This window comes from Talpa europaea, assembly GCF_964194135.1.
Source record: "Talpa europaea genome assembly, chromosome: 9".
Classification (NCBI taxonomy): Eukaryota; Metazoa; Chordata; class Mammalia; order Eulipotyphla; family Talpidae; genus Talpa; species Talpa europaea.
The window spans coordinates 42,734,334-42,751,323 of record NC_140076.1 but is presented as its reverse complement, the minus strand read 5'-3'; the positions used below and the strand labels follow the sequence as shown (position 1 = coordinate 42,751,323).

At 36.5% G+C, this 16,990-nt stretch overlaps 1 protein-coding gene across 1 annotated transcript in view; it reads right to left on the bottom strand.

The window, feature by feature from the left end:
- TTLL7 (tubulin tyrosine ligase like 7) overlaps positions 1 to 15,421 on the bottom strand; it is a gene marked incomplete at both ends in the record, with an annotated part of 81,737 nt that extends 66,316 nt beyond the window's left edge. Inside the window, 5 exons of the mRNA XM_084244301.1 lie at positions 1,096 to 1,254; positions 6,250 to 6,317; positions 7,117 to 7,238; positions 15,047 to 15,178; positions 15,397 to 15,421. Coding sequence (XP_084100427.1) covers positions 1,096 to 1,254; positions 6,250 to 6,317; positions 7,117 to 7,238; positions 15,047 to 15,178; positions 15,397 to 15,421 — 506 coding nt within the window. The remainder of the gene's footprint in view (positions 1 to 1,095; positions 1,255 to 6,249; positions 6,318 to 7,116; positions 7,239 to 15,046; positions 15,179 to 15,396) is intronic.
- Between the last annotated feature and the right edge of the window lie 1,569 nt (positions 15,422 to 16,990).

Sequence of the window (16,990 nt, the reverse complement as noted above, 5' to 3'; positions counted from 1 at the left end):
AAGACAAATATAATTTGTCTTTCACAAATGCAAAGTACCAACTACAAAAAAGAGCAGCATGGAAATAGACTCCATAGATGGGGAGGCAGCCTTTATCTATGTGCTACTGCACATCATGGGATAAACCTTGGCGGCTCAGTAGCACATTATGCTTTTTCAGCTACTTTTTGTACTACTGTCTATCAGATCTTTATGTTTTGACATTAAATATAAATACATAAATATAAATAACTTTACACTAATTTTCAAAATTAACATTGAAAAAAATTGTATCCAAAAAAACTTTTCTTTTGATAACTAACATCTAATGAATGAACTTGTACATGTAATTACTTGTACATGTAATTTAAATTGCTAAATCACCAATAAAAATGTTTGATTAAAATGTAATTACAAATTAAATGGAAATCTGAACAATAATTCACCTGGTAGCTACATTTCCAAATATCTTTATCCACACAGTATTTTAAAACAACATGTTAAAATGACTCATATTTTTGTTAAAAGCTGCCTCAGCTATATTTTCTTTGAAAAAGTATACTGCAGAAAACTAACATAAGAAAGTAAAAGGAAACAGAATTAATTTGTATAATTATTCTCAGTTAACATGTCTACTTCTCCACAATTTATTCTAAAAAGTGTTCTACTCATTTTCAATCCAATTACCATGGTTACATGAAGAAAAAACACATTTTTAAAGCAAAGGAGTATTTTGCTTTAAGATTTCTAGCCATGAAAAGAGTATTATCTCCCATCCCATTTCTTTCTCCAAGTCAATTTGGGTCTACCAATTAATTGATTTTACTCTCCAAGCACACTCTAAAAGTGTTGAGTTCAAACTTTTTGTTTAAGAAAAAATAAGAAAGCTTATTTCTATTTTGTTGTCTCCTAATAGTCTCACAACATGTTCATTGGATTATTAGTTTAATTATTGATGCCTGTGAGAGGCTAGTTTCAAATAATTAGTTCAAGAAAGCAACAGAAACCAATTTTATCAACTTTTATATTAGTATTCAATAATGAGAAAATACTCATTTATTCTTTCCTCATATTAAAAAAAAAAAAGATTTATATACCCTCTTGAAAAATACCTACCCATGACCCATTGCACCATTAGCTGGTTTTACTATAAAAGTTTTCTGCTTTCGTTTTTTCTTCAGTTCTTTCACATAGTTCTGGAATTGTGTGTATTCAGCAGGGAAGATCCATGTTCGGGGAACAAAGGTATAATCCAGAGGCCGGGACTTGATCATTCTATAAAGCATAGATAATATGAAAAGTAATTTCTATTCAAACTTATGTAAATTTTCTCTGTATGTGCTACTGACACTTGCTACAATTATTGAGTCAGTCAACAAAAGTCTTTTAAGCATCTACTATGTACTAGGCACTATGCTAAATATTGCAGATACATCAGTTTTAAAAAATTGACAATTTCTGACTTCCGTACTACTTCATATATTAGTAAATTAAACATTTATTTGAGTGCGTACTCAAATGTAGTAGGCACTGGGGACATTAAGATAAATTAACATGGTGTCTGAGTTAAGGCATTTACAAATAGGCTAATAATTAAATACAATGTGGTAAGTACAGTAAAGGCTTATGAGGTAACATAACACGTGGAGTCATTAACAACCTCAATGATGCTGATGGGCAGCAGTAAATGGTTCACAAGCAGATGTCATTTATATTGCTTCTTTAAAGATGATTTTGAGTCATCTGAGTCACCCATAGGGACAAGATTTTGATGACCTTATGAAGCAGGAAGTTGCTCAGCCTGCTGGTTGGAGTCTGCTGCTCGTTGGAGCAGAAAGTTCCTGCAGTGTAGTGCATGCCCACAGTAGTAGCTATGGCTGTCTCTGACCCCCTTCCCGAACAATAAAGAAATTCTATGATGGATGGGGTAACAAGCTTCCTCATACAAACTGTATAAAATCTTACCATTCCTGCAATTAGGGCTCAGACTTTTTGGGAGCTACACCACTGAGCCCACTGGTACAACAAATCTCTCTCACCTCTCTGAGCGCCTACCTGATTTCTCTGAGAAACTGCCATTAACACTTTTACTCCAGAGTCTCTTGGAATGTAACCTCTTTTCTGAGAAAATCTTGTGATGCCTCTGGGTCAGTAGAAGTTTTGCTTATATGAACTATGTTGCCTATGCATGCAGTTTCATTGTTACAAAGTATGCTCTGGTATTTTCATATTTGCTACAAATCAGAATGTCTATCTGACACATGACTTAGAGATAATACTAAGTAAAGATGTTTACTTTGACTAACTCCAAATGTTGTGTATAACTGATTACCAATAAAAATATAATAGAAAATGTATTTTCAAATGCTACCTATCAAAGAAAATCTGATTGTTTCTCCAAAAGTCTCATAAATATATACAAATCTTTCAAAGATGAGCAGATATTGTCCTCAAATGAGATTAGGAAAAACTAAAGCAAATAACGGTATAGTATGTAAAGAGATAGGGCCTACATTCCAACACTAAGTTGTGGAGTAAGTAATTTTGTCTCATAACTGAAGTTTCAGTACAGTTATCATACTTCAAGTCTATTTTCAATAGAACACTGTAAAAAGCCAGTTTCCACAATGAGACGGAAATAACTACCAACTCTGTCAAATTCATGCTAAATAATCAAAACATACTAAATAATCTCAACATAAAATAGACTAACATTGATTGATTTGAAACACATACACACACACACACACACACACACTTCTAAAGTAGGTGAAACAGCCCTTTTGTTTCCAATACCTCTGTGTATACTTTTAACAATGATATAAAATTAGATCAAAATAGACCTCTAGGGCCTCCCAGGTGGCGCAGCGGTTAAGCACTGGGTTGCAAAGCTGCCCGCAGCCTCTGCGACGCCGGTTAGATCCCCGGCTGCTCCCCGGCCACCAGAGGAGGGTCCCGCATGGTGGGCAGACCTCTCCTGCCACCTGCTGCTCCCCTCAGCAGTGTACTTCGGTCCTTCTGCCTGCTCTGCTCCCTGCTCTGGCTCTCACCCTCCTGCGCTTCTGACTGTACCCAGTGTTTGTATGTATAAACAAACAAATAAATAAATAAATCTTTAAAAAAAAATAGACCTCTAAACAGAACAATATAGCTTAAAACTATTCAAGTATTTATGAATGATAGCACTCCTGAATATGATAGGTATTCAGGGGGAAAAAATCCTAGCACAGATATATTAGAGATATACTTTATAAAGTATATTATGCTTTATACTTTATTTTTATACTTTATTCCATTTACATATTCCATTTGATGTTAAAATATGGGTGTGATGTGGTAACATATACCTGAAGGGAATGATCCTATACCTCTAAATCATACACAGTATTGTAAATGAATGTTGCCTCAATTAAAAAAAATTTTAAAAAATAATAAAATTGAATTTAAAAAAATGTATAGCTTCAAAATATACATGTAATTTTACTTAAGAATTTGGTGGGATATTTCCTCTTCCTATCATGGATTTATTGAACGCTATTAAACATGGAATTTACTTAATTATTTTTATATTACTAGATCATAACTTTCATCTAATAGATTATTTTTTTCCTTACGGAAAATTTCAAGGATATATAGAATGAGAAGTTGTCTATTTGCAATAACCTGTAAATGGTCTACATTAAACCACCTCATATCTCCCAACCATAAAGACTTCTGTTATCAAGCACCACATGATCTTTTGAAAACGCAAAGCTGATCATATTACCAACTTCAACCCCTTCTCTTCTATGGCATTTAGGATAAACATCATACTCAGGAACAACACCCTTCAGTTAATCACTCCCTGATATGCCATCAATCTTTTTAAGCTCCAGTTACAACTGGTCTTATTTTAGTATTTTGACTATTCATTCTTGCTCCTGCCACATGACGTTGGCCCATGCTAGTCTCCCTGTCTACCAACTTCAGAAGAAAATGTCTAACTTATCATTCATATTTTAGCTTTCAGGTTACTTCCTTAGAGAAACTAATACTTCCCTAAGTCAGATGTCCTACTAACATACACATTGATTCAGAACTATGTACCTCTGCTTCACAGCACTTATCAAAGTTGCAAATCAAAGTTTTAGAAGTCATAGATCTGCTTTTGATGACTCAAGTGCCCAGAAACCAGTATAATACCTGAGATATAATAAATATTTAATAAATGTGTGTTATATGAAAATAACTGGCTTAAATGAAACACATGCCTAAAACTTAACAAGATAATTCCCTTTCCTCTGAAGCCCACTGTTCTCCAAGAATCCCTCTGATGACAAATCATGTCACATACACAATATCTTAAGTCATAAATCTAGGAATCATCTTAAAGAATTTTCTACCCTTTAATTCTAATATCACAACAGTTTCCAATTCTATGTCCTTCATATCATTCAGATTTATGTTCTTTTCCTGGTTCCACTATCTCTTTTTTGCTGTATTAGATGCTTATTACTCCTTACCTAGATGTTCACAATTATCTCCTCCAGGGTTTTCTCCCTCCAATCTTACTTTTATTGAATCCATTACCTTCAGTGCCACCAAGATTATCTAAAACAGGACCTCCCCGGTGGCTCAGCGGTTGAGCGCTGGGTTGCGAAGCTGCCCGCAGCCTCTGCAGCGCCGGTTCGATCCCCGGCTGCCGGGCAAGGGTCCCACATGGCGCGCAGACCTCTCCTGCCGCCCGCTGCTCCCCTCAGCAGTGTACTTCGGTCCTTCTGCCTGCTCTGCACCCCGCTCTGGCGCTGGTGAATTCTTTCACCCTCCCACGCTTCTGACTGTACCCAGTGCATGTATAAACAAAACAAATAAATAAATAAATAAAAATGCCTCTATTAAAAAAAAAAAAAAAAAGATTATCTAAAACATATATTTCTCTGTTTAAATCCATTAAATAACTCATTTCTTTCAGGATAAACAGAAAGGTTTATTGAGAAAAAAGATTAAGAATAATAATTAAATTATTAAATAAAATATAATAACATGATCTACATGTACTATTCTTCACATTTCTCTCCAGCATCATCTCAGATTGGGTCTCCCAATAGCCTATATAAACTGCTTAAAGTTCCCCAAACATATGTTGGTTAGTCTCCATATATTTCTACCACTGTTGTCTTGCCTACAATACCTAGTCTCCTTCTCAGAATCAACTCCTACAAACTTTGTAATATCCATCTTGTATTTTAACTTCTCCTGAAATGTTTCCTGTACTCCAAAAATTCTTTCCCACTGTATTTGTCACCACAACACACTGCCTTCCATGTGGCACCATCAAATTATATTGTGCCTACCAGTCTTCCTCTCTTAGTAAAATATAAGTTCTAGGCAGGGACTAGGCCTTATTTGTCCTGTTCAAAATTAGCAGTCTCTAGGGCATACAGGAGACTTGAAAAAAATATTTGTTGAATGAATGGCTATCTAATCATAAACTTTCACACGGATGCATACAAGTATTTCTTTAATTACACAGACAAGATTAATAACCTTCCCCTATAGATGTTCTGAGAAATCTTTCTCAATTTATCACTCAATTTTCTTAAACTAAAAAAAGCGAATCAACACAAACATAAACTGCATATAATTCGTTTGGCTTAACACCTGAGTTTAGCTGTTAACATTTCTTCCCATAAAAAAAGATTCTACTCTAAATTTTGGTCTCAGACATAAATAAATTGTGCATGTACACCCCTGGATGGGCATGTATACATCTGTCTGTCTGCACACACATATCTGCTGCAATACCTGGCACAAGTAGATACTCAATAACCAGTGAGAACACAAACATACACAGCATATAATGCAAAAAATTAGTTCAAGGTAACCAAAAATAAAAAAAACATATATACTGAATGCCATGTACAGATAATCTTTGACATTTAAAAGAAGAAAAAATATGTTGCTAGAGAGATAGCAAGGTGCAGTGATCACTATAATCTAGACTGTCTAGAAGAATCTCCTGAATTTTGGAGGATTATGCTCCTGTCCTGCTATTAACAATTTATTTAACTTTGTTGAAGATAATTCATTTCTCCAACCCTCAGTTATTGTCTCTGCAAAGTGTAAGAACAGAACCAGGGAACATTTAAAACCCATGCAGTTCTAAAATGCTACTTCTTTCATTAAAATAGCATTTTAAATCAATATGTCAATATATCCTTGTGAAAGATAGCACTATAATACTCAAAATATTCAAACAAGCCTTCTATTTTATAAGAAAATGAAGATTACTTGGTCATATTTCTTGCTAAGAAATCCTTCCTACAGATCTCCCCCATTCCTGGAAAATGGTTGATTCTCTGGAAAATAAAAAGGTAAACATGAAAATTCTCATTAATTTAATGAACATATTAATTTATACCACAATAGTTACACTTGTCCTTTGAGTTACATGTTTTAATAAAGTGACAATTATTAATGCAAATATTTCAAATTAAATGACCTACAATGAATTTGTAGAATTAAAAAAATTTATGGTAATCAGAATAGAATTACAAAATTTTAAAGAAATAAGAAAATGATATTACATCAATATTAAAGTCATAATTTTCTATGTTGAATTACTGATAATTCAATGTCCAAATTATTTTGGCATTCTAGGCATACTACATTTGTGCACATAGGCAATGTAGAAATACTGGTGAAAACTGACTTACTTGTTCCATACAGTCAATTTTACATTACTTCTACACTAACAGATGAACTATACAAAATGTCAATTGTCTAAAATCCTTGGTTTTTCAGTTTGTTGTCTATTTTTTAATATCTTTGTAATTCATTCTAAAATAAAAGAACAAAGTCAGATTATACAGAGCTGACAAGGTATTTCTACATCCTGATCTCTCTAAGCTTTCAAATACATATCACATATCTTTTAAGTACAGTGCAAAGTTCTTCCTTAAAGATGTAAAGAGCTTAAAAGTTAATTTTGAAAGGATTTGGGTTTCACACAGAGTCAGAATAAGCAGATAGCAACAAAACATAAACGTTAGAACTGAAATTTAATATGTCAACATATTTAGAATCTTATTAAAGAAAACTAATGCAATATATATAATTTTTCTAATGACCAATAATTGACCATAGTTAATTTCCCACCTGGTAATTTTGCAGCTCTGAGATTTTCTCCTGCTGAACTGCAGAATCACACCATATAAGATTACTTGTTTCATCCTCATCTGGAGCTTTCATAAATCCCATTTCATCTATTACTAAACGAACTGCAAATAAATGATTAAGTTACACCAAAATTAAATTACTTCTGAAATATATTCATTGTGGAAACATTTTTGATATACGTAAATTTTATCTCACAGCATTTCATTTGCAAAATATCCATCAGTCATAGCATAACCTTATTTTTTGTTACAACAATGATCTATCTAAACACTGTATAATTTTTCACTATCAGAAATAGAGAAAATTATAAGTGCTTCTGGAAAGAAAATGCAGGTGACCCATAAGAAACAAAAATCATATTCCTGTTCACCCTAAGAGAAAAGGTGGATGAGATGTCTGAAGATCTAAGGGTCAGAGTTAAGGTCAAGAATGTGGAGAGCACCTCCAGTGGCACTAACAAAATGAGAAAAGGAGACCCATCAACAGCCCCAGGATCAGATCTGAACTTAGGTATGTCTGGCTCAAAGTCTCTCAGCCACTACCCTCTACTGTCTGTTCTCTCTGTTGCTTTGGCCCCAGACCTGCAATCCAGGACACACTACGAAAGGAAATGGAAACTTTCAAATCAGACTCATAAGAAAAGTGATGCCTGCATAGCTAAAGACCTGGGATCCTCATTCCTGTTTCTTGCACTTAAATGTTTTTGTTATTATTATCAACAACAACAACAACAATTATGTAACATCTCTAGCTCCAATAATGCCTAATACTCCTGGGCTAGTCACTGAGACCTCAGTTTTCCTGTCATAGAGGTTATGATCTTGGAGGGTCCTCCTGGCTCTTTAATTGTGATTGTTTAATAAAAGTAGTAATTTACCTTTGCAAAGCATTTTACAGCTCCCCAAAGCATCATTACATGCACTGTTTAATCTGAACTGTCCACACAACCTATGAGATGGAAATCATGACCCCTAAATTTCAGATGCAGCAACTGTGGTCCTAAGAAACCATAAGCAATTACTTAAGTCATACAACCTTTTGCCAGTAGAACCTGGAAGCAAAATTCAGGCTTCCTGACTTCTGAGTGTGAGTGTCTTCCAACTAAAACGGGCTGGAATTTTTTCAAAGAAGGATAATTTGAAAAGTTGGAGTTTAAAATTGAACTCCAAGGGGCCTCCCTGGTGGCGCAAGGGGTTGAGCACCATACTGTGAAGTAATCTGCAGCCTCTGCAGCACCAGACCTCTCCTGGCTCGCCTGCTGCTCCCCTTAGCAGTGTATTTCAGTCAGTTTACCGTTCTGTTCCCCTCTCTATCTCTGGTGAATCCTCTCACCCCCCCACATCTCTGTCCTGTACCCCAGTTCTTGTATTCATAAATAAATCTTTAAAAAAAATAAGTAGGGCCTCCCAGGTGGCGCAGCAGGTTGTGGGCCACACTGTGAAGCTGTCCGCAGCCTCTGCAGCTCAGATTCGATTACCAGCTGGCCAGGGAGAAACCCATATGGCATGGCAGACCTCTCCTTCCTCACCCATGCTCCCCTCAACAGTGTCTTTAGTCAGTCTGCCTGTTCTGCACCCCGCTCTGTCTCTGGTGAATTCTCACACCCTCCTGTGCCTCTGACTGTACCCCAGTGCTTGTATGAATAAATAAATCTTAAATAAATATAAATTAATTAATTAGTTAATTAAAATAAAATTGAACTCCATGGATCCAAGTCCAAGTTCCCTTGGTTTTATCACATTGGGAATGACCAGTTTATCCCATGGAGTTAGGAAAAAAGGATTAATACTTGGAGTTGCTATCTAGGGCTGCCTGAGCCCCCGACTCACTCCCCTACCCTACCCTTCTTTAATTTCCAAAATCTCTGTAGCATAAGATATATGGCAATGAATTCCTTGAATTTTATACTTTAATATGATGCTTCTTGTGAGAACCAGTCCAGCATAGTGGTTAAAGACGCAGGATGTCTGTATTCAAAGCCTAGGTGTGCTACTTAGCCTGAAAAAAGCTACCACACATTTTTTTTTTTTGCCTCTTTCCTCTAAATGGGAGTTATGGTGCTTATAAGATTATAAACAGGGGGCCTCCCCGGTGGCGCAGCAGTTGAGCGCTGGGTTGCGAAGCTGCCCGCGGCCTCTGCGGCGCCGGTTCCATTCCGGCTGCTCCCCGGCCACTGGAGGAGGGTCCCACATGGCGCGCAGACATCTCCTGCCACCCGCTGCTCCCCTCAGCAGTGTACTTCGGTCCTTCTGCCTGCTCTGCTCCCCACTCTGGCTCTGGTGAATTCTCTCACCCTCCCGCGCTTCTCACTGTACCCAGTGCATGTATAAACAAACAAACAAACAAACAAATAAATAAAACATGCCTCTATTAAAAAAAAAAAGATTATAAACAGGATTAAATTTCAGTGGCTTAAACGCAAAAAAAAGTTTGTGTTTCAGTCATGTAGAACGTGGAAAGGAACTCTCCAGGCCTCTTCATATGGAACTCAGTGATCTAGATTCCCTCCATGTTGTGAAGCATTTTAACATGTGGTTGCCAGAGCCTCCTGAATAGCTCATACTGAAGCTGATGCATATTATCTTCCCTCATAGTCTATTGACAAGAATTAGTCCACATGGGGCCAATATAATTACAAAGGGGTCTGGAAACAGTGAACACCACTGTTTATATATATAAACAGTGTAAGTTTTGTTAAATACAAAATAAATGTTCTTTTTAAAGGAACCTCAAAACATCAGATTTCTCATTAACAAAACTGGATGCTAGAACAGCACTTTAAAATCTTGAGGTAAATTAATTTTAAAAAGAACTTAAAACCTAGTCATAGCACCAATCAAATATGAATACAAAAGGATATTTCCAGGGCCTCCCTGGTACCGCAAGCAGTTAAGATGCAACCTATGAAACTATGTGCAGCCACTGCAGCATGAGTTTGAGCCCCAAACAGGGAGCTACCCACATGGCACAGCAGACTCTCCTGCCTCGCCTCCTGCTCCCCTCCACAGTGTATTTCAGTAGAACTGCCTGTTCTGTTCTCCACTCTGTCTCTGGTGAATCCTCTCACCCACCCACCCTCACCCCTGGCCTATACCCCAGTTCTTGTATGCATAAATAAATCTTTAAAAATAAATAAATAAATACTCTCTTTCAGTACCTTTAATTAGATTCTGAAGGGCTACTAACATAAATCAGGGAAAATTAGAAAACCCTACCCAAGTCCAGAGGACTGAAGGGAAGCTTGTCTTGACTCTGAATAGAGTACAGGGGAGAATCAAGTTGCTGGAAAATTGAACATCGGTTGATCATTTCACAAACTTCAACTTAAATGTATACAAACTAGCATTGAAAAAACTTGATTTAGTTAACATGGTCCCAAGATTACTACAGCCCATAAAGGTCTAGCAGAAACAAACACAGTTTCTGCAGGAATATTCTTTACCTTGGTCTCAAAAAATTCCCATAAGTGACTTTCCAAAGAAAATAAGCAGCTTACTCCCTCCGAAATTAGTAAAATACAATTGTCTCTCAACAAAAGGTTATTTTTTTATATTGAAAATATCTACTTTTGACAAGAATGTGAAGCAATCTGAGCTCTGATAATTTCTAATTGCAATGCACACAAGCACATTGGAAAACTATGTGAAACAGTTTTTCTAAACATGCATCAACTCTATGACTCAGCATTTTCAGTCCTAGGTAAACATTCAACAGAAAAGAACGCATGTATCCACCAGTAGCATAGCAGTTTAGTTAATAATAGCCAAACATTCAAAATAAACAAACTGACCACCAATAAAAGAATAATTAAATAAATGGTGGCATATCCATACAAAGGAGTATACTCATTATTAAAAATGAAAAACTACTGATATAGGCAACATATGAGTGAACCTTAAAAGCATTAAGTAAAAGAATTCAGACACACCAGAAAGTACATACTGTTTGAGTCCTTTCATATGATGATAGTCCAGAAAAGGCAAATCTATAATAACAGCAGATGAATGGTTGCCTAGAGCCATTGGAGGGGAGGATCGACTAGGAAGGGCACAAGGGAACTTTCTGGACTGTCAGAAATGTTCTCCTTGATGGTATCATAGGTGGTTACACAGGTGTATTCATTTTTCAGAACTCACTAAACTATAAAATAGGTACATTTTATTAAATGAAAATAACATAAAAGTTGACTGAAAACTATTTTAGTATCTTATAAAATGAATATGATAACTGCAATGAAAACTTAATGAACAGTGTAATTCTTGGAAGGTGGTAGAGATGTTAGTTTTTTTTTTTAATTCCTCAAAACCCGGTATAAATACAGAGAAAATAAGATAGTAAAACCAAAAAGCCATGGATAATATCTGCAACAAAACTAAATAAAAAGATATCTCCATGAATCCCAAAATACGAGGCAGGGGGACTGACTAATTGCCAACAGGAAAAAAATATTATCTAGGGATAAATGAGACTCAATAATAGTAACTGAGAACAGCATTCTGGTTGCACCCAAAATCACTAGTTTTAATCCTCTGAGATTTAACAGGTACACAACACTGCTAAAGAGTTTAGTAATTATTCATGGCACACTGAAAAGATTCACATAGCTGAGACAACACCTCTACTCAGAAAAATGTACTTTTATGGCTCTTCATGACCTTGAGCTAGGTACAAAAGAGGAAAGATAAAAATAGTCCTCGATCATCAGACCTATCCTATACTTTCCGTCTGCTTAGTTCAAAATATTTTTAGTAGTTAAAACCAAGTCAGCTATTTTGACTCGGGATATAAAATAATGAAACAAGCAGAGACTGGATACTGGCCTCTCTGTCTGCTCCCAACCTTCTTATCACATTGAAAAAGAATTATGCTCAGAGGAAAGTTTGCTTTTTACAAACTAGCTATATGTTCCTCTCTGATTTGGATATCACAATTAATCAAAGTTGAACAAAGTTGAACAAAGTTGAACTCCAAAGAAAAATGCAATGTTGGGTATTAAACTCTCGTTTTCTTTGCAGCTAAGCTAATCAGTTTTCTGTTTGGGCTGAAATTTTAAAAATCAGTTGGAATATGTTTACCATCTTCCATTACAAAGAAAAGAAATCCCTTTATGATAGCAGTTCCAAATAGAGTGCTGACAGCTAAAGCCGAAGTCTGTGCTTTTAATTGTCAGTCTTTTAGGAGCTCTCTTTATAAAGAAGAGGTGAAATAATTGCCTCCATATTGAATTCCTATCAAATCAAACTTCCCTGTGGTAAAATAGAGATGATCAAACCAACTATAGTTCTCACATTTCCCTTTGCATACTTATGTATCCTTTCTTGTTTCAATTTGATGAAAATTACCAAAAATACAGTCCTCACAAATTAGTCCTACATGTTTAACCTTGACCCATAGAGCTTTCGGGGATATCAGTTTTAAAAATAACAATCTATTAAACAGTTCACTGAATTTCAGATACAGACAATAACTCAATGTTTCTCATTTAAAATTTCAAACTGGAGGCCTCCCTGATGGCTCAAGGGGTTAAGTTTCAGCACTATCAAGCTATCACCAGCCACTGCAACATGAGTTTGACCCCTGGGCCAGGGAGCTAACACACATGGCACAGCAGACCTCTCCTGACTCACCTGCTGCTCCCCTCAGCAGTGTATTTCAGTCAGTCTGCCTGTTCTGCTCCCCACTCTGTCTCGGGTGAATCCTCTAACCCCCCCACACCTCTGCGCTACACCGCAGTTCTTGAATGCATAAATAAATAAAAATAAATCTTAAAATAAATAAATAAAAATTCAAACCATATTTTATTTGGACACCATGATACAGTAAAGAACACTGAACTTTGGACCACTGAATGACTCGGATTCAAGTTCCACTTTGGCCATGTGAGACCTTAAGTGAGGTGTTATCTTCACAGAACTTTAGTTTCTTCAACTATTCCATAAGAAACATGAAATAATAATGTGAAATTTCATAATGTACTAAGTACAGGAATATTGTGAGGTTATATTTCACTATTCCAGAACATGTCTCCATGAGCAATAAGAAAAATTTCGCTCAAGACTCAGGAATAGAAAAGATTGTATTTCCTTTGACTAACCAGAATGATTTTATCTACCAGGAGTTACGTATTCTACAGTTCATTATATTTCAATATTTGCTTTGAGTCAACTCCATGGCCATCTCTGACTACAAAAGCTATCTCATGAAATGTATTCTATTATCTTACCATAGTCACAAGACCAATGCTGTATCTTACTGTATTTTTCATTATTTCTTTTCATATAGCTATAAGCCAGTCCAAATTCAATGTTAGTGTGAGGAAAGGCAAGGGGAAAGGGAACAAGGGAATAATACAGACTATTTCACAGGGTAATTTGGAAGATTAAATGAGGTAATGTATTTGAAAATATTAGGTCAACGGTTATTAAAGGATTAATATTAAAACTAGTAGCAAAGTATTCTACGGAGAGAACAGGCAATGACAGAGCTAAGAGGCAGTTGTCCTTACTCCAACATAATAATCTTTTCATTTTATGACTCAGACTATTAAAGGGGCAGTAACTAAATTGCAAGAAGCAAGTTGTTACATTTAACCAGTTAAATAACAGAAAATCACAGTAGCACTTTCTCCTGGCCCTTTCTCTTTCCTTCCCCTATACTTAGTTCTGTATATTCTCCCAACAGTTTTCATTACATGCACCAAGTCTGCTGCAGCCATGAATTTTGCTAAACTCAGAAAATAAGTATGCTATCAGTATGAACACAGCTAATGCAACTTCAGCCCTCAGAAAATGTCCTGAGAACGTGAGAGGGAATTGCACTTAAACATTTTCCTTCAGATTAAGGTTATCTATGAATCCCTCCAGAACCTTAAAAGTACAGGGGTAAATTAATAGCACTCATAATTCACCTTGTTTTTTTGCTCTAGAAAATATGCTGCTAATAAACCCTGAATCAATCCTATTTTCTCGCCTTCCATACTAACTAGTTTAAGTCACTTACCCTGAGGAACACTAGCTAGCATAGAGTATAAGGGGGCCTCAGTTCTCATGAAATATTCCAGTGATTGCTGAGGGAATTAGGTGAATACTGTACATAGAAATGAGATACCCAATGATTAATAAGGGTACGAATAACTAACAATGTTGAGGTTGACAAGATTTTCTTCAACTTTTTAATAAGACTATTGAAAACGGAGGAAAAATATTTGAATACTTGTGGTATTTGTGATAAGTTTTGCAATGCTGGACAAAGATGCTTAATTTAAAGCAATTAATTTTTCTTAGCTAGCCTCTATACTAAAGATATTGCTTACACATAAAAAAAAAAAGAGTTCCATTTGAAAAAAAAAAAGCAACAGCTAGTTATCGAAGAATTTTTAAAGCATAAAAAAGAAATATTTTTACTCTATCCCAAAGTGTTTTTACTCTATTCCGAAATGTTTTTACTCATTGTTTAATAAAAATCTCAAATATTGCAATTTTCATTTTACCTTTAACATGTGATTCTGTTTTAAAAATTACATCCAAGATAATGAATATTATAGATGAAGCATAACTTTAGCCTCCAGTGAGAAATACACTGGTAAATTTTCCTAAGTACAATTATATTTAAACATTAGAGTTACAACCATTGGTGTTTAATATTATTATTTTATACTCAATTTTAAAATCAAGTGTTAATCAAAATTATATATAATTAATTCTATCTCATTAATAACTAAAGTCTTTAATTTACACTGATGTACTATTTGATTATGAACATGTTAAATGCCTCCTAAAAAAGAAAATTCTATAGAAGGCATTCAAAAATCCATTACATAAAAGGGAATTAGCTCTCTGCCTCTCTGTTTTCAACATCAAACTAATTTTCCTAACAATTATGAAAATGTCACGATTCTAAGGAGACCTACCAATTTCAAACTTTGTGCCGGCAACATTTGCTGTAATGGTACCTTTCTTTTTCTTCTTTCTTACTTTCCTTTTCATAGTGCTTTGGTAAGACAATTCTGAATCCAGATCCAGAGAAGAGGGTCCCTGAATAACTTTAAAAGAAATGCAAACCAACGAAACATCATTGAAACAAGAATTCCATAGCAGAGGATACAAAAGCCCCCTAACCCACCCACACCCAACAAGGAAAATTTTAAGTCCTGATTCTTTAAGAAACCCCAGTTATTATTTAATTCTTAAAAAATAAAAAACTAGCAATGATAATATATAACACAACCATATTTTGTAACATGAAAGTCAATCTGCTTACCTCTCTCTTGTGGCAGAGATGGCATTATTGCCTGTGCAGGTTAACAAGCAGTGTGTGTTACTGTACCAAGCTCTCAGCTAATCTGGAAGGCCAGCATTAGTCTAAGGAGGATATTGTCACAAATCACTGAGTGTTCCTATCACATTATCTTGGTGGAATCATCAGATTTCAAGACACCGGAGTTATGGGATGAAAAGTTACCTGGAGGGATTTTAAAATAAAGGCATTTAGAAAACAAATTCCCTGAAATGTTTTTGCTATAAGCCACTGATATTTTTAAGAGTCAAATAAAAGGGAAAGCTACCATATATTCAATCAACAAATAGTTGGTACTTTATTAAACTTAATGCAACCACTAAGTGATAGTTCTCTGTCCTAAAATGTGCAGAGTCTAAAGGAAGAGGTCTCATTTAAGCACCATACCTACTTACATACAATCAATAATTTCCACACACAAATAATAACAATAACAATATTCACTAGCATTTAGTGAACACTATCGTAGGCCTCTTATACCACTTAATCTTTCAACAAAACTATGAGGTAAAAGCTTTTATTCCCATGTTACATATAAGCAAATGAAGCTCAAAGGGACAAAAAATTTTATCTATCTTTACAAAGTGTTTACTATAACTAACCTACGGAAACAACATAAGTACCCCAGAACAGATATGTGGGTCAGGAAGAAGTGGTGTACATACATACATACATACACACAAACACACACACACACACGCACACACACACACACACACACTGGAATACTACTCAGGGATCAAACTTAACCTGGGCCTCCCTGGTGGCAGAAGGGGTTAAGATGCAACCTATGAAGCTCTCTGCAGCCACTGCAGCACAAGTTCAATCCCCCGGCGGGCCAGTGAGCAACCCACATGGCGCAGCAGACCTCTCCTGACTCGCCCGCTGTTCCCCTCAGCAGTGTATTTCAGCAGATCTACCTGTTCTGTTCACCACTCTTAAGTATCATTTTTACTGGAATAATTTTCTAAAATAATTCAGTATCAAAACTAGGGAACTGGAGGGGGCGGAGCAACATGGCGGCGAGGAGACGCTGCGAGTAAGATCTCCCATTAAAAAAAGTTAATAGGGAGGAAAAGCGGCAGGTCCCAGTGAGAACTGGGACACGGAAGATAAACGGACGACTCCAGCAAACTGCCCAAAGAAGAAAGTTGCCATAAAAGAGGACCAGAAGGGAGGGAAGCACAGAACCCTGCTCCCCTCCCCCGCCCACAGAGGCGGCACTCTCCGACCGGCAGAGAGGAGGAAAACAACAAACCAAAACGCCCAACAAGAAAAACGGACGCAGCAAGTGGGACTGTGAGTGGAAAGGAACTATTTCAGCCACCACACCCCGTGAACGGGAGCTGAGGCGAACCCTGCAGGATCCGCCGCGGAGGTGAGCTCCAGGCGCCATTAAAGAGAGCCCCGCCCCCCAGGAGGAGACCAGCACCAGCACACAGCCCCGGCCGCCCGGTAAGCTTGCGCGAAAGCGGCGCTCGGATTGCAGCTGCCCAGGTCCCCGCGCCTGCGACCTAGGCTTGCGGGGAGACGGCGGAGGCCCTCCCTGAGTGAGCAG